A 26296-nucleotide genomic window follows, 5' to 3' on the forward strand; every position below is an offset into this window, starting at 1 on the left:
TGTAATAAAAAAACATTAACGAAGTGGCATGTTATTCGCTATGTTTAAGGGTCTTAAGGGACCCCCAAAAAAACATGTTTTTTTTAGGGGTCCCTTAAGACCCTTAAACATAGCGAATAACTATTATAAAAAAAATGAAAAATCTTTAAAAGTGTATCATGTTGGATCTCAAATAAAGTAATTAGTAAAATTAGTAAAAATGCACCTTTTTCTTTTTTTAGTTAATAAACTTTATTTTCTATGCTGTTAAATATATTTTTTATATTTGATATATTATCTTTTTTGAAATTTTCATATGATTTTGCTTCATTTGAGACCCAAGATGATTGAATTGATTGAGACCAAAAACTTTTGAATATTTTTTTTTTTGATATTATTAGGAACACGTTATATGTTCAACAAAAAGAAAAAAAGATGCAGGCTATTATGAGAATGGGAGAGAAAATTTTTAAAACAGTTTTTTGAGTAAATTATGTAAAAGTAAAATTTAATTTTTAATTAATAATTCAATTTAAAACAATTTAGTATATAAATTAACACATAAGTAAATGTAAATAAATTACTGATTAGTGTTAATTAAATTTGTTAAACTGTGTTGAATTAGCTGAGTAAATATGTGTAACAATGTTTTTAATTTTTTCTAAAGTAAAAAAACTAAAAAGATTGTTGGTGTTTTGTTAACTAAATTTATTATCAGTATTGGAAATCAATAAAACCAATTTTTAAAAAACAAATATAAATAATATTAAAACATCATCAAACACTTTCTTATAAATGTTTCGTTTTCTTGGATCACATATTCACGATAAGTACTTTTCATTAAATAATATATTGGGACAACGTGCAAAACATCTAAATCAGATGTCAAACTTGAAAGCTTTATGATGACTTTTTCTAAACAAGTTAATGCGTGCGATATTTTATCAAAAGATTTTAAATTTCGAAAAACTAAGAAGCTGGTACACATACTAGGATGAACATATGCAACTTCTTCAAAACATTGTGTAATTATGAAATATATTCCATTCCAAAAGTTACTCAACAAAAGATCATTAAGTATAAAAATACAACAACAGTTAGACTTCATACTCTGCATCATTTTTAGAATATTCACAATGCTTTCTTTTTTATTCTTAAGTACAGCGTGGCAAATGTATAACAACTTATCAGATTCACTATTGCATTGCACATCATGGCATTCGGGCAAAATAGCACCTAAATCAATGTCAATTTCTGAAAATATTTCAATATGTAAATCGGAAGAAAACTTGAAGTCCCAAAAAAGCTTCTTTAATCCATCTTTCAAGAAATCATTATGAAAAACATTTTTGAGTTTGTAATATTGAGACAGTAACAAAGGGTTACAGAAGCAAGAATAACTTATACACAAAAAAGCTTTTCCTATTATCAGTGTCTCTGTCTCAATGAGATAATTTACATTTTGATTTTGCGACTTGTGCCAACTCCATTTGAACAGAAATGCATCATTTTCTGATCTTAAATCTAATGAAAAATCTTTTTCATCATTATAAACACAGGCAGAAACACTTCTATCATCAAAAGATCCTTTCTTTAAATTTGGTTTGAAATTTGATTGTTTACCTTTGCAATTAGTGGTCATAACATAAAGAGGAGAAATAAAATTTTCAATTTTATGTATTTTAAACTGATCTAAAAATCTTTGAGCTATATAATGCCTGATTTCATTAACTTCACTTTTATAATCAACATTAGGATTTTTAAAAAGGTCAAGTTTAAACAAAATATTTTCAACCTGAAGTCTGCATGATTCAAAAACGTAACTTTTAATGCACATGATAAACGACTTAGGTATCAAATAAAAGTCTTTTATGACTAATAAAAGATTATTCTGAATAGCAGCTTGATAAAATGTCTGAAATGATAAACTTTGCAAGTCTTTCTGGTAATTTTTGCAAACAACATAAACTTCTGAATTGCCAGATTTACTTGGTCCGGGTTTACTAAGGGTAACAGACTTGAAACATTTGCATAAAAAATATAGTAAACAGATTGTAAACTTTTCAAAAGTTGTAAAAATTTTTAAAATAAAATTTCCTTTCATAGAGAGTATATTAAGTGCAGTAATAGTTTCCCAAAGAAGAAGTGGAGCAACTAGTATTTCTTGTTCTGCAGGATCATCAGAACAGTCTATGCTACCATCAGCTGTAACTATGTCAATAGAACTACCAACACTTTTAATTAAAAACTCCATGTTTGAAGTGCACATAATGTTTCCTGAAAAGTCTGTTCCAAAATTCCAATTTGGCAAAGTTTCAATTAAAAAGCGGTCATCAACAATCATCTCTCCATGAATGTTACCTTCATAGTATGGATTTAATGTTGTACCAATCCAATTGAACTTTATATTATAAAATTTACTTTGCAAATAATGATTGAGGGATGAAATGAATGCACCAGGAGCTTCACACAAATGTACAGAACTTGCAACAGTTAGATTTTCAGAAAATAAATCAAAAGTGCTAAGTATTGTGTAGAATTTAGCCCAAGCTTGAGTGACAAATTCAGCCTTTATGTAGCTTTTCAGATAGGATACAATTAAACCACATTTATGTGTCTGAGTGGTATGTGATCGCCAAATATGTATATCAATGTTATTCAACAAAGACTTTGTAGCATTAAGCTTTTCTTTTTCATTCATCATGCTTAGATAAAAATCATTTATTTCTTCCTCTGTCATTGCATTGTCATCTAAAAATGTTAATGGATAATGCCTTTCAAAACATTCATCCCAATGATGTTCAAATACTTCATTAATTTTTTTTTTCTTTGCTCTTCTGTGTTTGTTCACCATTTTAGCTTTAAACAAATGTTTTTCTCTAAAAAATAAAAATTAAGTCTTTCCAACCTATGATCAAACAGTTTTCACTGTTTGGACCAATCCAACAGTTTATATAGTTGAAATGGTCCAATGATTAAGGCTTAGAAACATTGATTGATAAAACTATAATAAATATATATTACATTTATAGATTACACAAATTACAGAAATAACTATTTTAAAACTTAGAAACAAATTGTTCTATATAAACAACTTTTTTTGAATATGAAGCCTTTTTTTTTTTTGGTTAATACTATTAATGGACAGCAACACATTTTTGTGACACTCCATAAAAAAAAATTAAAGTTAATCAGTAGTTTTAGATTTAGAATATTATTTGAATCCTGAAAATAACTTTCTTTCAAAGCAAATTTAGAGATAAGTAACTAAACATTTCCTAAAAATATTTACTTTAATATCTAACTTTTTTATTTTCTATTTTTTATTATCTATTTTAAATCATATTTTATACATTAAACAAACCTTTAATGAAAAATAAACTTTATTAAATAAAAGTTAGTGTTTCCTTAAAATAACATTTTTAGGAAATATCAACATGTTATATTAATGAAAAAAAAAAAAAAAATCAAAAGAAAACTGGATAACCACATTGAAATCTGATCCTGTAGCTAAAAAATTTTAGAAAAACAAACTATGCATATGATCCCAGCAAAAAGTTTATTATGAATAAAGCAGCAAATGATTATATATATATATATATATATATATATATATATATATATATATATATATATATATATATATATATATATATATATATATATATATATATATATATATATAATCATTTGCTACTTTATTAATAATAAACTTTTAGAATAAAGCAGCAAATTCATATATATATATATATATATATATATATATATATATATATATATATATATATATATATATATATATATATATATATATATATATATATATATATATATATATATATATATATATATATATATATATACATATATACAAAACATATACAATTGAATTTTAAAAAAGAAGAGACAATTACGTACAAACTAATGTCTAGTAATACTTCAGATAAACGGAGCAATAATAATTTTGTTTGTTTATTTTCAATTGTCATAAACATATTTGAAATTGGATTTTCTATGATCAACACACCTGATGTAACAAATTCTTCCTAAGATAAAAAATACTTTTATTTTATGCTATTTAACTGAAAAAAATACCCAATATCCACATATGGGAAGACAAAAGCCTTTAGCTATGATGAAGTTATTTATGAAAAGGAAAACTTTGGTATAAAGCCTCCAATTTAATCGTGGGTAGGGGTGGTAGGAGCTCCTTAACTTTGGATGGTAATACCACCTTCTAGTGGTAGTACCATAAAACCAAAACTCAAACCTGGTAATAAATTTTAGTTATTACCCTTCCAGGTAATAACTAAAAGTTATTACCAGGAAGGGTATCTGTATAAAATTGTTTTGAAATTTCCAAAATGAAATCTTAACTGGGGTTTATAAATGTAAACTCCAGTTCTCATCAAAATATATCATATTCTAATATATAATATATAATATATCATATATATAATATGTCATCAAAATATATTCGTTATGCATCATTAAAATATATTATCGACCCAGAGCATTGATGCGGTCGAAATGCATAGTCTAGGGAGTCCGCTGTTTTGTCCGGAGTCATGCCCGTCATAAAAATTGATGACGCGGGTTTTTTAAGTTTCAAATTATTATTACAAACCGTTATTAACTTTTATAAGTTTATTAATTTACAATAGTAAAGTTAAAAAAACAGTTACTTTAAACCAGTGAAAACCGTTACTTTAAACTGGTTAAAACTGTTAAAACCTAAAACTTTTAACCACTGAAAACCGGCACAAACGTATTAAATTTTTCAGCGTATGGCAAGCTCTACGGCATACAACATATTACATTCAATAAATTGCAGCATACATTCCTTTTAAAGACTATAAGAAGTGAATTATAGCAAATGCGTTGTACAAAATCTTGTTGCACACTAATAGCTAGGTACCAAATTATACTTAGGCACAAATATTTACCTATTTAAACCTGTGTTGATACTAAAGTAAAAACCAGTACTTTTCAAATACGTTTTCCTAATAATAGGACTTGAACTAACAGATATAGTTTTACTGGTGAAAAGAAATTCGTTATTATAGTTACTTAATAACAATTTTAAATACACACACACATTGTCTATTGTCATATTGCATATTGTCGACGTGTCTGGACACGTTGTTAGAATAAAAAATTCGTAATATTTTTTGATTTGTTATGATCTATATTCAATAAAAATACATTACGACACTTTGGTTTAATGCAGAGGCAATGACAAGGGTTTCAAAGTGGGGAGGGGTAACAACCCTCAATTTCTAAAAAAACGTTCTCAATGTCTTGAAATTTATGAAAAAAAAGTCCTTTAAATAAAAGTAAGTGTGTGCGGGGAGGGGAAAGGGGGAGGGGGATAAATGGTGGCGTTGGCCAAGGGCTAATGTTAGGGTTTAATGACGCGTTTAACTTATAAGTCATTATAGTAAAGATTTTAATAACTATTTTTTGCGGGTTATTTAACTAATTATGTAGTTTTGAGAAAAGTATAAAATAAGAAGCGAATACTTTATATGCTCGCAATCAGCTGCATATAACAACTTTCTTTTTTATACTTAGATTTGCTACTCTTTTTTTGTAATATGAAATTTACAGACAACTAAAGCTATTCATAGCAATTTGTATTAAAATGTTTTCCCCCTCTCCCGTTTTTTGCAGCCGTGGCGCAGTGGTTAGCGTGCTTGCCTCAGAAGCTAGAGGTTCGTGGTTCAACGCCAAATCTGGGAAAGTTTTATTAAATTGGTAGGAAAGGAGGCGTGAACTTCTCTTCAAATGCTTTACCACTGTGCCCTCTGATAAGACCGTAAGGACTTCTTGGAGCACCTAAAATAAATAACTTAAAAGAAAAAACAATTATTAAAAAATAACAAAGGTTTTAACTGATTTTAGTTGTAGGACTTCTATTCCAGGTTAAGATTTATCTTTTTCAGGCATTTGATCCATTCAAAAACTTTGCGGAAAAGTGGCTATACTGTTTAGATTTATACTTAACAGAAATAATATAAGAACTCAAACTAGCAACTTTTTTATAAACCATCACAAAGAAATTAAAAACCTAATATCAAAACTTTTGATCTATTTTAAAGTTGATTTGACAACGAAACAAGTGCATTACTACCTCGGTGTAAACGGTAAGCACAAAATAGTTGGTCTCGAGTCTCGGTTTATTTTCTGGTATTGGTGCGATAACTCATAGTGTCGATAACGAGATCATAAGTTACTGGTATTAAAAGTATCTGTTATGCATCGTTTGGTACCAATATTATCATTTGGTCTCGCAGCGTGGGTCTTCACGAAAACTTGTATTTTATCTTATGAACGATTAGTAACTTGCAATAGTAAATTTATATAATAAATAAAATGTATACAATTAACTCATTATTATATAAAGTTATATACTATATGGATGAATGGGTGTATAGTAAATAGAAATTCTCAAGGACTGTGTGTTATCGAATGACATATTTAATGTTTTAAATTGCGGGCTCAGAACAAAAACGTTGTGGTTGATAAAAAGATAACAATTGAGATGAATGAATAATAATTGTAGTTTTTGGGATAATACCTGAATATGGTTGAATTTTCCCAAAGTTGTCCTCCGTGTTCTATGTGGAAGACATGGATTAGGTCTTATATTACTCAAATTTAGATTTAATCTTCTGATGAACTTGGTTGCTCAGGTTTTGCATGATCTGTATGGCGTTGTTTCATAATAAGAACAATTACTTGTTAACTAGTTTTGTGCAAATATCAAAAAATTTCAAACAGCAAGCGAGCGGAGATTACAAGTAGAGAAAAACTAAACCTAATTTTTTTTTTTGTTGCTTTTTTTTTTGCCGTTTAATAATATATACAGTTTCGAAGCACATAAATAAAAATAAATGTCGGCGGGGCAAGAAGAAGACTTATTTAGCCTTATCACCGAGCCCCATTCTCACGTATTTACAAAAACCGTAATATTTAAATATCTATAGTTAACAAACTATTTATTAAAAAAAATATAAAAGTAAAATAGATAACAATTCGTGGTCTTTTAAAGAAAAGTTTAAAGAATCAAAATTTAAGGAAAGAGTAAAATCAAATGAATAAGAAAAAATAAATAAGATTTTATCATTTGGTTAAAACTTAAAAATTTAAAATAAGATTTAAAAATAAAAATAAATTAATATACACCTTAGAAATAACATAAATAAATTAGTATACTTAATAGAAATAACGTAAATAAATTAGCAAACGCCATAGACGTAATACCATAATTAGGTAATAAAAAAAATGTTGATACACTCAGTAACATAATTTTTGTATTAATTATTTTTTGTTTTTAAGTTTTAATTAAAAAAAACATTTAAAATCGGATATATTAAAATCCATAAGTAAGAATGTCTGTTTTGATTCATTTTTAAACTGCTCTATTCTAGTTTATGTGTATTTACAATTTTGGGAAACATTTTCCACAAGTAAGGTCCACGATAAAGAACTGAATATGAAGTTAGTTTTGAATTATATTTTGGGACAACAAAGTTGTTATTTGAAAATTTTTTGTTGGATATTTATGAACTATTTTGTCAAAAGGATTGAAATATTTTAGGAGATAATCCTGTATTTGTTTTATACATGAACATTAAAACTTGGTGTAAGTTGATTTTATATATATTTAATGCTCCAAGTATACGTAGAAGAGGCTCACAAAATAGAGTCCTATTAGCTCCAAAAATTACTCTGCACGCGTGTTTTTGTTTACAGTACAATTTTTTTAATTTTGTATGGTTTGTACTTACCCATGCAATATTGCAATAAATTAAATAACAATAAATAAAAGAGAAATATAAACTTTTTAAAGAACTACTGTTTAAGAATGATTTAGTTCTATACATCATTGCTAAATTTTTTGATATTTTATATTCAATACTTTTTATATGTAAACTCCAACGTAAATGTTCATCTAAGATTACGCCTAGAAAGTTTGCTAAGTTTTCTCTTTTACTGTTAGTGTTATTGATTATTAGATTAGGCAGTTTAATGGGAATATTTTTTTATTTATTCACTTTGTGGAACAAAATAAATTTGGTTTTATCCACATTTAGAGAAAGTTTATTACTTTTAAACCACTCATTAACTTTCAATAATTGTTCGTTTGTTGTTTCAAATAGTGTAATAATATCTCTGTGGGAATAAAAAAGGTTGAAGTCATCTGCAAAGAGAATACAATTTAATAGGTCTGTTGCTAAATTTAAATAATTAAATGTACACTAGGAACAACAGTGGTCCTAAACTAGAGCCCCGAGGAACCCCACAAGTTACGACAGTTGGGAATGTTTGTTTTTGTTCATACACTATAAATTATTTTTAATTGGTCAAATAACTTTTGAACCAAAGTAAATTGTTATTTTTTACTCCATAGTGTTGAAGTTTTTTTATTAGTATACTATGATTAACGGTATCGAAAGCTTTTGACAGATCAATGAAAACTCCTAAGGTAAAGTAGTTACTACTAAATGCACTTGATATTTGATAATTGAGGCAGGTTCTTCTGGATCCACAAGAATTTTCAAACCTCTCATTCTCAAAAAAGGCAGTCTCAAATTTTTTCTTTATTCAAGATCGGCGTCAATAAGTAGTTAATCATGAGATCATTACTTTGATTGCTACTATGTCACTACTATGATTTTATGAAAAATTGACGAATATGCCCCTCCACTTCGAAACCCGTGTCTTCGGCCCTGCTTGCCATTCGGTTTTACTGATTTAAAAAATTTAAGAGATTTATGAACAAAATGCCACAGTAAAACATTCATCGATTTTTTAACTTCAACATTAAACATAAACAATTTATCAACATTAAACAATTTATCATACACTAAAAGGAGTTATACATGAATTTATGTAAAAAGAGCTCATATATCTTATATATCAGTTTGCCACAACCTTAGGTCATATAAACTGATAGACACGCCGTTTTCAAAAAAAGTTGAAGCCAAAGTATTTTCCGCGCATGACGTCAATTTGTGGCAAAAACGCAAAAGACAGGACTTTAGTTTAGGAAATATTTAGGAAAACTCCTATTAAAAATTGATTGAGTATATTTTTTGAGGATATTTTTTAATAAAGACTATAAAAATCAACGATTACGTACAACGACAACGTTCAATGACAACGTTGTTTCTTTAAAACTATTATATAAAGCTAAAAGCTTTTTAACGAAATTAATTTTAAAAAATCGATTTTATTGGACCGTAAAAATAACAAGTTTTATAAACATATATGCGTATATATTATATTTATTGACCACAAAATAAAATGTTTGTAGTTAATTTACTTCGTAATTTTTTTGAATGTTTATTTAAAGTATCTCCTAGGTGGTATAATCTAAAGATACAATAATAAAATCCAATCATTTTTACTAAATTGACCAAATGATTAGATTGAACATCATTGTCAAACATATGGTCTCTATTATCAATAGAAGTACGAACACTATTTAGAATATTAATAATCAATTTTGTCATTATATTTTTTTGAAACAACCTCTTTTCTTCCTGAAAAAATCTTATTTCGCTTTCTGCAAGTTTACATATGTAAATAACATCTTTGGCTGGTTGAACCAAACAGAGTTTAACACTACTGTAATTTTTTTGGTTATTTAAGTTGAAGTTGGGGTCTTTGATTGAATTAAGGTTAAACAAATGTCACAATCTAAAACCTTTTTAACTTTTTTTACAACAAATCCAGCAATATATTCAACCACATCAGACACATATAATGATAATTTTCTTGAATAACTTATGTTATTTAGGGCAAATGCATGGTCATCAGAATTTGTTTTTTTTATTTCAAAATCTTCAATGAGCTGATGATCAATTGTTTTCATTTTAATGTTTTTAAATGTACTCATTGCTAAAATTATCGATGGTGCTTGCTCAATGCAATTGGCCTGAGAAGAACCTGAAAGACTTGTGTGCATTAATAATTTTTTGTAGGCAGCTTGAAACTGTTTTGATGTGGGATTATTGTTATATCCTCCATTGCTCCTTATGGCACTAAAAAAGACTTCCAAATGGTCTTGGGATAATTTATAAGCAGAAAGATACTTTAAACTACAATCACCAGTTTGAACATAATCGTTCCATATTCCCATAAAAGACTTTAGGCTTACAATCATCCCAAGCCTGTTTTTCTCTGACTTAAATGTTTAGGTCCTCCATTGTTGGCACATTTAAGTGTTACTAAATATTCTATTGACTCTCTTATTGTTTTGAATATAGTTTCTTTATTATATTGTTGTAGACTTGCTTTAAAATTCTTAGCTTATAAATTTCTGCTATTTAAAATGTCAAAAATGTTATTAATGTTAATGAATTTTTCTCTCGCTTCACTGTCTTCAAAATCTTTAGAGTACTGACTTTCTTAATTATTCTATTGCTTTTGCAACTTTTTGACTAAATGTTTGTGCAGCCAACTTGACTTTCATTTTTTCTCGATACCAATTTATATGTCATTTTGTAATTTTTGTTGCTAAATGAAGGCCTTCCTTTTCTTGAATAGCTACTAATTTTTCAATATAATCCCATTTTATTGGTTCATTCTTACAATCAAATATTATTTTGTGCATACCAAATGTATTTCTTATAAGTTTTAACATGTGTGGAGGATCCATTATAATATAATCTGGCTTTTTTGTAACTGGATGTGGAAAGTATGTGCAAGTAGAATTAACTGATAAATCTGCTCCAAGATGATTACTAATATTAGACAAAACACCATCAAAAGTTAAACTAGCAATAGTAATGTCAGCTTCGCTTAATATTTTTAAACACATTTTTATAAAATTTCTTTTTTGAACTCCTGAGATTCCGAGTTGTAGTTCCGAACCAATATCAACATAACTAAAATATTGGAAAATTTTTCATTTATATAAATAAAAATTTTTAATTTTGTGTAAAATAATATATCTAAATATATTAACACAACCTACCCTAAAAACTTTTCACCATCCCATTCTATTTTCTTATGAAATGCCATTTCATCAATCATTAATGAGCAGATACATGATTTTCCATTTTCTTTTAGTTCTGCTGATTTCAGTTTCAAGACTTTAACTGATTCAGATTGAAATCCAGGTCCACGTGTGATTACCTTATACCATTTTTGAAGGGTTCTTGGATGAGGAAGCATGTTAGTAAATGTTTTTCTGATATATAAATAAGCTCTTGGAGAATAAAAACTTAGAGTAAGAGCAAAGTTTTTCAATTCAATTGGATACGCTTTAATGCATTTAGATTTAAGCAACTGTTTAAATAGGATTTTCGTAGAAGCAGGCATTGTATCCTACAAAAGTATAAAGCAATTAATAAACTATCAACTAAAAAAATAAAAATAAACTCAAATGAATGGAAAGCTCAAATAGATACCATAGTCTAATAAAAATATGTATAAATCATCTATAAAATCGCCTACAATAAATCACCTACAATAAATTAACTGCAATAATAAATCACCCACAATAAATCACCTATAAAAACTTACAGAAAGTTTAAGAGAGGATTTTTCATCAATCATTTGTATTTCCTATAAATCTTTAAGCAAAGAATTTAAGTTAAATACTTTTTGTTGAAGTCGTCTGTTTCGTTTCTGTAGAATTTTGATTTTTTTTTTTTTGCTTTGAAATTAATTTTAAAGCCTCATTAAAAGAATGACCATCTCGTAGAAAACGTTTTTTTAAATCATTTATTAAATACTTTCTCTTTTTTAGAGGAGGTTCTAAGGCTGCTTTTTCTAAATTCTCAAATAGTTCAAATGATTTCTCTCTGTCTACAGATGTAGCTTCTTCTATTGTTTTGATTATGTTTTTACTTTCATTTGTGATAATTGCTCTAGTTTCTGGAGGTTTTTTAGATTTCACTAGCTTCACTAAACTGCTTGGAAAATCTAGATTTTACTTGCTTCACTAAACTGCTTGGAAAATCAAAAATATTTGGTATAGCATTTTTTTTTAGTTGCTTTTTTGAACTCCAATCACAAAAGATATAAGATTCTTGAGTTAAATGCTTGGAACACATTTTTTAACTTTTTGTTGGATTAAAGTTTTCTCTATGCATTGCAGCAATCCATTTATTCCGAATTGATAAATCTTCTGGAAATCTACAACATACAAAATAATTCATAAATAAAAACAACTTTTAACTTTTATCAATAATAAAAATTTATTATATGTTGATTATTAAATATATATGTCATATAACAATTCTAGTAAATATAATGAACATTATTCCAAAAAAATGCTCTATTCTATGTGGTATCTTCATTGGTTTGAGGAAAATAAATTCAATTTGTCATTAATCAAATTAATGTTAATTTATACTTTAGCTATAAATAAACAGCATTTTGATTAATGACAAATCGTATTTTTTTAAATTAAGTATTAACTTATTTTTACTTAACTTTTTATTAGCTTAAATAAAGTATATCTATTATTTATATATGACTAAAACATTTTAAACAAGCACCAACATATGTAAACAAGCACTAACAATTTCAAAATCAGGAACTATCACTAAATATTGTTTTTAAATTTTTAATTACTGATTTTCTAATAAAAACAATTATTAAAATAAATAATTATTACTGTTATGCATAAGAATGTAAGATTCTTGCTAGATATTAAATCATTCTTTATTTAATAAAATTCTTACCCATGAAATGATATATCTGTACCAGTTTTATATGCAGTTATGTGCACTGCAAGAATGCACCATAGTTAAAATTGATAAAAAATATAAGGTAAATACAAGAACCAAACTCTTCGTTAAAATATGTTTTTGCCACAAACTGACGTCACTTCGCAGAATTTATTTTGGCTTCACTTTTAGAAGAGTATTATTTAACTTGCGCCGTCTATTAGTATATATGGTCTGAGGCCACAACCACTAGCCAATGGACATTCTGGGTAAAAGATTCATACGTTTCCGTGACATTGCATTATATCTCACCGGATTTAAGAAAGCCCTAAAAAAATTCATATTGAAAGTGTGCCTATTTAAAGCGATACACTATTAACTTTGCAAAAGCACTTAATAGCTCACTCTCATACCCTGAACCATTATAAAAATAACTGTGTGTTGTTGATCAGGCATCAAATATGGCTTTTGCTCTAAATAATACTGTATCTTTAAAGACTAAAGAAAAAGTCTCTGTTTCATTTAGTGATTACTAATTCAACACTGCACTACAAAAGACAGTTGCTACCAGGCTTTATAAACCGATAGCTTTCAGTGCTTTGTTGAATGACGTTTATTCCACGTGAGATGTGAATTACCACAAAATATCCTCCACAGTAACCACAAGATGGAACAGTGATTATAATGCGGCACGCCATGCTTCGACTGAAAGTCTAACTCATTTACTTACGCGATACACAAGGTAATGATTTTTAAAGATCTTTAAAGTTCATATTCTTGTTACAGGATATGATTATAAATATATAAAATGAATCCGATAAAAAAGCCAGCATGTAATTTATTTTTAAATACATTTTTACTTAATAATATATTATCGATACTTCGTTGACCTATTGCCCAGCAAGCACAATTAATGTTGAAACAACATTGAAAAACCGTTGAAATTTATGGTTGAAAAATGTTTGATTTTTGGTTAAAATGGAAACGCAAATCAACGTTGAAATCAGGGGCGGGTTTGGTCACTTACCAAGGGGGGGGCTAAAGTTTAAAAAATTTACCTAGTCGTATTTTACGTCTATTTAGTCGTATTTGTCTCTAACATATTAATTCACATAAAGGGTCGTCTTTAAACTACGGATCTTGTTACAAAAGCATTACGATGGGGGTAAAATTTGTTAAAGTTGGTTGACGTAAATTATGGACTACTCTTAATGGTTCTACTCATTCTCTCGCGTGCTTAATATAGGAGAGAACCTAATGCGTGCTTAATAACTTTTCTTACCCATGCCAAGCTTTTTAAAACCGCTTGTTTATTAATTTCTTATTTGTTACCAACTAAAGTTTAATTGATGTCAATTTTTACCGGAAACCATTTTTAAAAAGAAACATAAGTAATAACTAAAACGTTTTTCTGAACATTACAATATAAATTCAATGTTTCTTTTTTTCACTTTTGAAAACCGTTCAATAACGCTGTCTGTTAACACTTCTTTGTCCCGATGAACATAAAGTAAAGCTAAACCATTCAATCTATCTTGACTCATTCGGGATAATTAATAATTTTCTACACATTCTTCACTATGATTGATATGTTCCTCCTGGTTTGACTTTTGCTTATTATAAAAGTATGTGTGACAATTTATGAATGAAACAAAATCTTCTTTTATTTTTTCATCAAAAATATATCTTAAAATTAGTGTCATTTGAGATGAATGTGATACATCTGTAGTTTCGTCTAATAAAATACTATAAAACTTATTACATTGAATATCTGTCAATATTTTATAAATAATTTCTTCTTTGCAGCATTCTATTAATTCTTCTTGAATAGTATTACTTATATATGTAGCTTTGGCATGAGTTGTGTTAAGATGATTTTCTAATATCTTATCACCAGATTTTATTCGGAATCTTAAAAGTTCTCTAAAGTTCCCTTCATTGATAACGGATGTTTTTGAACTAGAATTAATTAATAATTCTCCATCATCCCTATGCCCTCTTAAAGGAATGTTTTGTCTAGCTAAAAAAATTATTGACTCATTAATAGGAGTAATTCTTTCTCTATTTTCAACTATTTGCCTCTTTCTTTCGCTGTCAATCAAGTTTAGAACTTCTCTTTCTGGCTGTTCATAACGGATTAAAAACTCATTAGCTTGTAAAATTGCATTTTTGTGATATAAATTATTTTGGTGGGATTCTAGATCGCCATCTTTTCCTAATAGTTTAGCAAATGTATTTAATGGTACAGTGACTAATTTTTTTAAAGGTTCAGTATTTCTTAATCCTCCAGTATTGTTAACAAGGAAAAGTACACAAAATTTACAGAATAACCCAGATTTTAATGATGAATATACTAACCAAGGGAATTTCATTAAGTGAGATTGATTTAAGTATCGCTTTACTTCTTTGCCATTTTTAACATGTGTTGAAATAAAATAATAAATAAAATCAGATCCAGGCAACCAATTTTTTTTAACTAATCTATATCTTGTATTCTGATTTAAAGACTTTGAGTTTATATAATATCCAATATCCTCAATAAAAGTTAAAGGTTCTAAAATATCTTTTTCGATACTGCAAGCAGTGTTTTTATCATTTTCAGATAATTGAGAAGTGCACGGTATCGGAATGGTTAAGTTCTCTGTTTTATTAACTTGTTCTGATAAAATGTGTTTCTTGTTAAAATATGTAGAAATATTGACTTGTTTTCTTTTTGCATTAGTTGGGTTTTTACCATTTCCATTGGCATTGCTCATTTGTTAAAAATTTTGTGTAAAACTTTAAACAAAACACATGACATACAACACATAAAACTTAAAAATATCCCTTAAAATTTAAAAAATTAAATTTAAAACTAAAAAACAAAAATAAAAGCACGGCTATAAACAAATACAGAAGAATAAACTACAATGCAAACTATATGACACCGCTTTATAATAACAATCTAAGTTGCAATGCATTATGGTTAAGAAACTTATTAACTTAAAAATGCAAGAAGCATATTCAAGCGTTTTTCCAATAAAACTAAAACGAAGTTATGTTGCATAACTTATGTATATGCATTTATGCATAACTTTTGCATATAAAGATCATTGATATATTTTATTATTCGTTTTAAAAAATATATAACATTGTCCCAAGGGGGGGGCTACTACCCCCTTAGCCCCCCCCTTAAACCCGCCCCTGGTTGAAATTAGACGTTAGATCAAGGTTAAAAACAAACCAAAAATCAAGTGCTTATCAGTCTTGTTTTCCAGCCTGCCGGAAAGCGGTATCTGTTATCCTTATTTTCAAAAATTCTGGAGAGCAATCTGATTCGTGTAACTACTGTCCCATTAGTCTTCTTCCTATCTTAAGCAAGGTTTTTGAATCTTTAATTAACAAAACTTGACTCTAATAATTTACTTTCTGATCATCAATAAGGATTTTGATTTTCTCGTTTTACAGCTGATTTGCTGACAGTAATAACCAATAGGTTTTATCATGCATTAAATAAAGGTGGAGAGGCAAAGCCCATCGTTCTTGACATTTCTAAAGCTTCTAATAAAGTTTGGCATGCTGGTCTTCTCCATAAGCTTTCTTCTTACGGTTTATCTGGTAACGCCTTTAAGATTGTTGAATCCTTCCTTTTGAATCGTAGTATAAAAGTTGTTCTCAATGGACAGCACTCTTCTTCTTATTCTGTAACTTCAGGGGTTCCTCAAGGCTCTATCCTTGACCCTATACGCTTTTTAATTTACATTAACCATCTTCCAGATATTCTCACATCTAAGGTGGCATTGTTTGCTGTTAACTCTAACATTAATTCTTGTCGTGATAAGAAGCCAACACTCTCTGATTGGTTGGAGAAGACATTTGAGCTTGAAAAGGATCTCACTTCTGCTACAGAATCAGGCTAATAGTGGCTGGTGAACTTTAATTCAGTTAAAACTCAATTTTTTTCAGCCAATCGTTATCGCAATAATTTAGATCTTCCTATATTTATGAACAGTAATGTACTCAATGAGTCATCCACTCTTCATCTTCTAGGATTAACTCTTACTTCTGATCTTTCTTGGAAACTATATATCAAATCTGTTGCAAAATTAGCATCTGCTAAGGTTGCATCTCTTTATCGAGCTTGATAGTTTCTTACTTTGGATTCTATTCTCTATCTCTTTAAATCTCAAACCTGGCTTGATATGGAATACTGTTGCCATATCTGGGGAGGATATTCTAATGATGGTCTTTCTCTTTTAGACAAGGTGCAAGTACACATTGTAAACATAGTTTGACCTGCTCTTGCAGCCAACCTCCAAACATTATCATGTCATCGTTATGTTGCTTCTCTTTCTCTTTTATACAAATACTATAGTGGTCATTGCTATAAAGAGCTAGCGTCTCTTGTGCTATCTACTAAAATTCATTCTTGTGTTACTTGTCATTCAATTAAATCTCATCCTTTTTCTGTGACTGTTCCTAAGTACTCCGAAAACTCTTATTCGTCTAGTTTTTTTCTTTGAACATCAGTTCTTTGGAATTCGCTTCCTTCATCTTGCTTTCCTCGTTCATATAATTTGCAACCCTTTAAATCGTCTGCTAACGTTACCTTGCTCTACAATCTTTACCTTTTCTCTTCCAGTAACTTCCAACTCTAATTAGTGATTGCTTGCAGCTTTGTTGGAAGCGAAGCTGTTTAAAAAAAAAAGAATCTCTATCATCAATATCAAGTTCATATGTATTTTTATCGCCTTCTGTTATCACAATAGTTTTGATTTGATGCATACTTTCTACAATCCAATCAATATGGTGCAAACTTCAAACAGTCTAAATTACATCTTTGTGCATTGAGTCTTTTTATTTAAGAACATCGGGTAACTGCATCAAAATAAAAATATCTTTAAAGTAAGGTACATTCGTACATTTTACATGTATTATTATACTTCACATTGTTCACAAGCGAATGTGAATATTAAGTCATAAATAGTAGGAAAAAAAACTCATTACTGATCCGTGGCTAATTTAATTAATTATTGAAAAGGTATCGACCTTTTCGGATAAAGATACATCATACATCAACATCATACATCAACGCATATATACGGACATAACACAAACCTTGGAGGCAGTTATACATCACTTGTCAAACATTTGTTTAGTCAAACTATTTTCCTTGGTCCCCTGGAGGGTCAATATATCTGTAATTAACTGTATTTATATATGAATATATGTATATAATTATATACATATATGTATATATATGTATATATAAATATCAATACATATATATATACATACATATATATATATATATATATATATATATATATATATATATATATAATATATATATATATATATATATATATATATATATATATATATATATATATATATATATATATATATATATATATATACATCTTATACTGCTGATTTAGGTGAGCAGTATGATGTTATACTAGAAAAGTCAATGTATGTACTAAAGACCCCAGCAGCAGGCCGGGGTCTTTAGTACATAAATCGACTGATAAATAGCCTGACTCGCAGTGGAGTGCTTCTACATCGACTGAGGGTTTGGGATGGGGTTTTCTTCTTCTTTTTCTAAAAAAGCCATATCGATTTAGATAAGTAAAAAAAAAAAGAGCAAATGCTCACATAAATATGCTATCATAGATATCATATATATATATATATATATATATATATATATATATATATATATATATATATATATATATATATATATACCAGGCCTTGATACGAGATTTCGCTGCGTAGCGAAAACGCGTAACGCATTTCTAAGTTACTCAACTCATCAAATATATTTTGCATCGTTAGAAGTTATATTGCGTCACTCGTGTCTTTTCAAGTACCGCATTGTAATTAAAGTTATTTTATTAACGCGTTAAAAATCATACAGTTTGTTTTTTTCTCACTATAACAAAAGTTACAAATAAAATCTAAGTTCTTATATAAAAAATTATTTTTATTTTTTTTTTATTTTTATTATTTTTATTATTTTTTTCAAATATGAACTAAATTTTACTTTGAAAAAAATATTTTTTTCATGAAACGTAAAATAATGTTTGTTTATTTTCTTATGATTTTTATGTTTATTTTCTTATGATTTTGGTTTTTGGTTATTTTATTAACTGTTAATAAATTTTTTCTTATTTAATATATGAACTCATTTTAATGTTTTTAAACAAGAAAGAGTTTTTTTTTTTGTTTATCAGTTACCAATAACATATTCGTGATCATAATTTATTTTTATAAATTAAACGAACGTCATTAAAACTTTACGTTATTGAATTAACAATAAACAAAATATCTTATTAATAAAATATTTACATCAAAATAAATCGTGCATTTTTTAAACTATTATGACTAAAAATAAATTTTATATTTAAAAGAAATTTATATATTTAATTCCTTAAGATAAAACTTATAACACCTTATTTTTTTAACTAATTTTTAACAACAACAAAAAAATTATTTAACAAACTGTTTCTTTAACAAAAAATCAGTTTACAATTGCGGTTAAATACTTACGACTTTATTTCTTCTGAATAAAGGTCACGTTAACGACAATCAAAAGATAATTTAAATATTCTAAAAGATATAAGTTTTTGCGTAGCGCAAAACTGCTGAACGCGTAGGCAAATCGCCTTTTTGCAAGCAAAATGCGAGCTGCGTAGCGCTTCTTAACAAGGCCTGATATACACACACACGTTTATATAAATTTACGTATTTATAAATACAGTTAAACACAAATAACTTGACCTCTTACAGTTAAAGGTAACAAAAGTTTGAGTTAAGCGGTGTTTTTGATACCAGAATATACAAATTAAATTAAAATAAAGCACATTCTGGTTATAAAATGCACATCATTATATAAACATTATGAAAGTAACAAAGAGTGTAAATTATGACTTTTTAAATTAATTTTTATTACTCTACCATGATACATAGTTGTCTTGGATATGTCAATAATGTACCATTCATGACAACTTAGTGCTAATAATTTTTTTTACACATAATATAATCTAAATCATCAATTTGCATAGATGACAAATTGTTAAATAAATTTCTTATTTCATAAATAGTTAGTATTTATAAAAAAAGAAAAAGTTATTAAAAGTTGCTAACAGAATGCTCAAATTAGGGCTAAGACATCTTATAAGCAGGCTTAAAAACAGCAAAAAATTTATAAAAAAGAAGAAGGAAAGTTAAGGAAAAAGCTGTTTATAAACAGGTTTTTCCCTAATTTTCTTTCTTCTTTTTCAAATATTTTAATATATCCGTTGAGTATCAAATCACATTTATATAGACTAGTCTAGATCCGTTTGTCTACTAACTCTAACCTCTCAGTTGTATTCATGTCTGATTTTTAATATCTTCGTTAAGATTTTGTTTATAATATTTTTTTGTCACGATTTCATTATTTTTGTTAATTTGTGATTTGAGTATTTCATTAATTTAATTTATTTGTGATTTGATTGTATTTTTACGGAGCTTTTTTTTTTGATTAAATTTATTTTGATTTCACAGGTTAATGAGAAATAAATTAAAAACAAAGTTTAACTCAACCAGATTTAAAACAAAACAAACAAAAGAGAATGGATTTTAAATATTTACTAGGTGTTATTGGTATGTGTATTATATTTCTTTGCGCTGCTCCCACCCATATATATATATATATATATATATATATATATATATATATATATATATATATATATATATATATATATATATATATATATATATATATATATATATATATATATATATATATATATATATATATATATATATATATATATATAAATATATATATATATAAATATATATATATAAATATATCTATATATATATAAATATATCTATATATATATAAATATATATATATAAATATATATATATAGAGATCTATAGTTTGTTGTCTTTGGGAAGAGCGGAAGGAAAAAAGTGATTCTTACGCCAACACATACGTCACTTTTAATTACTTTTGACTTTCGTCCAACATTTGCGTGTTGGACGAAAGTAAAAACCATTAATTTAATTACAAATAAATCGTTTTTTAAAAAAACCACAAAAACGCAAATTTAATTGATCAGAATGTTCTAAAAACATTCTGAATGTTTTTAACAATATAAACAATGTTTTTATTTTTATTTTTTTTAATAAAATGTTTTTATTTTTAATTTTTTTAATAAAATGTTTTTATTTTTAATTTTTTTTACTGTAAATCATGCGCGGAGTGTTGCTACATCGACTATCTTATAGCCTGACTCGCAAGGGAGTGCTGCTACATCGACTGACAAATAGCCTGACTCGCAAGGGAGTGCTGTTACATTGACTCACAAATAGCCTGACCCGCAAGGGATTGCTGCTAGATCTACTATCTTTTAGCCAGACCCGCAAGGGAGTGTTGCTACATCGACTGAGGGTTTGGTTGGGGCAGGCAGTCTCTCAATTAATTAAAAAAAATAATTCCGGTCTTGCATTTTAATTTTTACTTTTTGTCAACAAAATATGGAAAAAACTTTCGGACAACATTTACGGGTTGTATATATATATATATATATATATGTATATATATATATTTACATATATAGTAGTAGTAGTAGTAGTAGTAGTAGTAGTAGTAGTAGTAGTAGTAGTAGTAGTAGTATATATTTGTTACAACAAAAGTAAAAATAATTGACAAAATACAAATCATAGACTGTCAGATTAAAGTTAGTTTTTGTGAAGCTCATATTGCAACTTTCACTAAGGAAAGCTGCGAACTGTAGTAACATTAGAGCTTATTGAGGCTCGCTTTAAAACTGTTGACAGTTGGAGAACCGATTACTTTATCTGGTAACATATTCCATGCATTGGCAATGCGATTGTTAAAAAAGTGGAAACAAGCTAAATTATTGCTGTACTTTTCACGGTGAATTCTTTCTCTGTGATTTGCTCTTGGTGGAATTGTGATGAGAGGAAAGTGCCAGTTGACTATGTCGATCTTATTAATAATTTTATATTTTTGCATGAGGTCACCTCGTTTACGACGTTCAACAAGAGAAGATAGGCCAAGTTGTAAACATCTGGGCTTGCAGTCTAACTTTTTCAGTTTGTCTGGTTTTTTTGTGGCTCTGCGCTGTATTGATTCAATAGTTTGTTCATCCTTCACCAAATGAGGGTTTCAAGCTGGAATTGCAAACTCAAGTAAAGGACGGATGTAGGTGGAGTAGAGTTGTTTCCATAAAGAAGCATCACGAGATTGGAAAGTGTGTTTTAGGATGCCTAGCATTTCATTTGCTTTACATGAGGCAATGATGGATTGGGTTTCTACTTTAAGATCATTGGTAATTTGAATTCCAAGTCACGCTCAGAGGTGGTTGCTTCCAATTTAGTTCGAGTCGTTATTGAACAAGGGCCTAATTCCTCCATTGAATACTTGAAAGGAGTTAATTTTTTTGGCCAAAGTGCATGACCTTGCGTTTCTTTGCATTTAGCTCCATGAGCCAAGATTTAGTCCAATGAAGAAATTCGGTCATGTCTGATTGGAGTTGAAGTTGAGCAGCAAGTGCTCCGCTGATAACACCAAAATGCTTAGGATTTTAGTGTTATCAGCGTAGATCTTACAACTGTTTTCTTTGCTTATTACATCCAGCAGATCATTGATGAAAATGACAAATAAAATTGGACCCAAGAATGATCCTTGCGGAACTCCACTTGTCAAAGGTAACCAATTCGATTGAGTGTCGCCAAGGATGACTCGTTGAGATCTGTTGAGTAGAAAAGCTTTCATCCAATTGAGAAGATTGCCTTCGATTCCGTACATTTTTAATTTGTAAAGCATTCGTTGATGTGGGACTTTGTCAAAAGCTTTAGCAAAATCCAGAAATACGACGTCAACTGGTAGCTTTCTGGCTATATTTCCAGTCAAGAAGTCAATTGTTTCAAGGAGATTTGTGATGCATGCTTTTTTCTCTAAAAATCTGTGTTGACTATTTGATAAAAGATTGTTTGATTTTAGATGCTGCAAGATTGCCTTCTTAACTAATTTCTCCATTATTTTACACGGAATCGAGGTGAGGGATATAGGTCTAAAGTTTGATGGATCAATACTGGGGCCCTTCTTAAATAAAGGTGTTACATTTGCTTTGGACCATGAGCTTGGAATTTCACCATTGTCAAATGACTTTTGAAAGATAAGAGTAAGTGGAGAAGACATTGAGGTAGAACAAAAGTATAAAACGGGGAAGATTGTCATTGGATGGCTTTTTGCTGAAAACTGATTGAAATTGATTGTTAAGTGAGTTGGCTATTGTGACTTTGTCAGAGCTAATGATCTCACTGGAACTGGTGATTCGCATAGATAAGATCTGATTTATTACAGAGCGTTTACTATTTATGTATGAAAACAGTCTTTTAGGATTACACTTATCATTGGCAAGGGCAGTTTCGAAAGATTTCAGAGAAGAATGACTTAATTTTTTAACAAACTTTCTAGTTTCTCTATATTCCCCAACCAGTGATGTGATTTTCCATTTTGAACTGACGTTACGAGCCCGGAGCGATTTTTTAAGACGAATAAGAGATAATAGTTCTTTTGTTATCCATGGTTGTTTTTTGAGGGATGGTTTTTTCGGCATAAAAGGGATGAATTGAAAATAACATTCATTGTATTTGTTGAGCCAAAGTTGGTAACATTGTTCTACGTTTAAGTCTTTAAAAATAGATGACCAGTCAACATTATTGAATTCTTTGTTGATTTTTTCGTAGTTACCATGCTTGTATATAAATTTAGAGTTGTTGAAACGTGATAATTTTATGCTGGAAGCCAGTTTGTAATGCCAGGTGATAGAGCAATGATATTGATCAGACAAACCGAGTGGAGGACCGATGTTGATTTCGCTAGCACGATATGAAGAGTCACATATGATGAAATCAAGAGTGTTTGTCATAGGGCGATTAGCAGGTTTAAAAGTATCGACAGTGACAATTTGGTGAAGATGTCAATCTTAAAAAAGAGAGACCAATTTTACTAGAGGAAAAGACTGAATTGGAAGTCCAAGTAATCTCTGGGAAATTGAAGTCACCAGCAAATCATGATACCGTTGTGTTTTTTAGTCGATATTAAAGTTTTGGCATGGAAAATAGCACTTGAAATCTCTGAGAAAGCTTCGATACCGGAGGATGGAGGTCTATAAATGCAGCCTGGGAGCAGAGTTTCATTCAAAAGCTTTAGTTCAACCCATAATTGTTCTGAGCAGTAAGGAATAAAATCTTTGTGTAGTAGGGATTCCTCTATTTGGTTTGAGATTATTTTACTGTTTATGTATATAGCTACACCTCCTTCGATTTGGTTGCAATGGTCTGAACAATAGAGGTTGTAGTTCTGAAGAGAGGGAGTTGATTGGTCATTGAACCATGTCTCAGTGATATAAAATAATGTCAAAAGAGTTGTTTTCTGCAAGTAAGGACAGTTCGATGAGTCTTATTGGATTGAGGGAGGTTGCATTGATGTAGAAGCACGAAAGATGAGATAATTTGATGGAAGAGCTGGCCTGGTTAAAGAATGTTGAACTAGTGAGATGTTGAGAGCGACTGAATGGCTTCAGCAGCTGATTTCCATTTGAGGAATGGATTCCTTTCTCTTCCATTGATGTTGACTGTTTTGGATGTGTCAATGCATTTGATTTTTTCGCTGCAGATGACAAATCTTTTTCCAATAATTCTGCATTTTCTGTAGCATGCTTTTTGTTTAAGTTGTTGAATGTTTTTTGTTCGAGAGGTGTACTGTCTGGGCAAATGTAGACAGATTTTAATTTATCTATTGAGGCAAGTCGTTTTGCATTAGATAAGAGATCATTGCAGTGCTCATTCGAGTCAAACTCAATCATGATCAATTCATTTGGTTCAGCTGCTATTGTAGTTAAATTGGTGGTGTTGTTGATATTTTTTGTGAAATGCCCAACAACTTTAAAAGCAACATTATAGTTAAGTTTTTTAAGCATACTTTGAACTGATATTAGCCTCCGATTATTGTCAAAGGATTTCGGAAGACCTGCAACTATAGCTCTTTTTGATTTCATTTCTACAATTTTGGCATTTCTACGACTTTGGCTGTTGAAAAAGATTTGTTTTTAGAGTAATATTTTCGGTATCAAGAACAGATTTGCGGGTGAGAAGCATGCTGACTGTGGCTATTAGTTTTGATATCGTAGCATCAAGCTATTGAGAAGCAGCTGAATGGTTACCTTGACCAAGGCCTGGCCAGTTGGCTGCTAGAGCTGCAAGTTGGTCGGTTGAATAAGGTGTGGTCATTATCATCAATGATTTACAAATTGCTCAATCTGATATTTTATATTTGATAAGAGGGCTACTACTCTGAATAACAATGGATTCCCTCTTGAGAACTTTTTGAACTTTTTATTCCTTATTACACATGGACTAAAAAGTTTCAGTATGTGTTTTTTTCTGTGTATATATATATATATATATATATATATATATATATATATATATATATATATATATATATATATATATATATATATATATATATATATATACATATATACATATATATATATATATCTATATATATATATATATATATATATATATATATATATATATATATATATATATATATATATATATATATATATATATATATATATATATATATATATATATATATATATCAACAACAAAAGAATCTTTTTATTCTTTAGAGATCATCATTGACTGGCTCCTCTCTCTAGCTGAGCATTATATACACATGACAAAACAAAGTTGACATATTTAAAAATGACTTTATTGTATACTTTTGCTTGTATATTATCAAAGCATACATTAACCAATTTTTATTAGCCTATTTTTTGCTTTTTTAACTAAAGCTTTAAATTTTCGTTTTGTTCTAATGTGCAAACCATTTTTATTTTATTTTAATAATGCAGCAAAATATCAACAACAAAAAAACAAAACAATGGTATAATAAAAATATCAACCTACTTTAGAGTTATGTTAACGTCTGCAATCCAGTTTATCTATGCTCTTACTTTACCTGATGTTATTATACCAATCCTTAACAAAAAAAATACAATAAATACTTTATGTAAGATTTGATAAAGAATAAATGGTCTTTAATACTACTCTTATAAATATGGATATGTTATAATCATTTATATATAATATGTTATAATACCTGTAGTTTGATCACATTTTAGTTTAAACTAATACCAACCAACTGTTGTGTTATATTTTAATTTTTTACTGCAAGTTTCCCATTTCAATTCGGACAATGGACAAAACCATTCACACAAACAACATTGTCTTTTGACTAAACAAACTAAAACATACTGGTACACACTATAGTTTCATAATTATAAAAAGACTTTGATTGTAAATTTTACATATATATAAAAACATTTTTAAATGATTCAAATACTCATCTCTAATCCACCATTTTTTATTAAAAATGCAAGGTAAAGTATTGTACACAATGTAAAAAAGACTTTTAAAAAACTTGTGTATTATGCAAATTCTTATAAATTTTTGTAAAATTAGACATATTTTCATAAGATAAAATCTTTTAATATTTTTACTTTTATCACATTAATACTTTTATTAAAAGTTTTTAA

The 26296-nt window shown here is 28.4% G+C and overlaps 1 protein-coding gene across 3 annotated transcripts; it reads right to left on the reverse strand.

The window, feature by feature from the left end:
- Positions 1-665: 665 nt before the first annotated feature.
- Positions 666-26044, reverse strand: LOC101238854 (cap-specific mRNA (nucleoside-2'-O-)-methyltransferase 2). Of its 3 annotated transcripts, XM_065798943.1 has the most exons (5): positions 25861-26044; positions 25668-25739; positions 11518-12132; positions 10967-11319; positions 9242-10877 (listed from the first exon to the last, which is right to left on the reverse strand). In XM_065798943.1, exons 3-5 carry the CDS (start codon positions 11548-11550, stop codon positions 10487-10489), a joined length of 777 nt encoding a protein of 258 aa, XP_065655015.1. In that variant the 5' UTR covers positions 11551-12132; positions 25668-25739; positions 25861-26044; the 3' UTR covers positions 9242-10486. The 3 variants fall into 3 exon arrangements, with proteins under 3 accessions (XP_065655013.1, XP_065655014.1, XP_065655015.1); XM_065798941.1 differs by lacking the exons at positions 9242-10877; positions 10967-11319; positions 11518-12132 and adding exons at positions 666-2858; positions 3898-4025 and having other exon boundaries at positions 25861-26022; XM_065798942.1 differs by lacking the exons at positions 9242-10877; positions 10967-11319; positions 11518-12132 and adding an exon at positions 666-2858 and having other exon boundaries at positions 25861-26021.
- Positions 26045-26296: the final 252 nt, after the last annotated feature.

The sequence above is a fragment of the Hydra vulgaris genome, chromosome 06, assembly GCF_038396675.1.
Source record: "Hydra vulgaris chromosome 06, alternate assembly HydraT2T_AEP".
Classification (NCBI taxonomy): Eukaryota; Metazoa; Cnidaria; class Hydrozoa; order Anthoathecata; family Hydridae; genus Hydra; species Hydra vulgaris.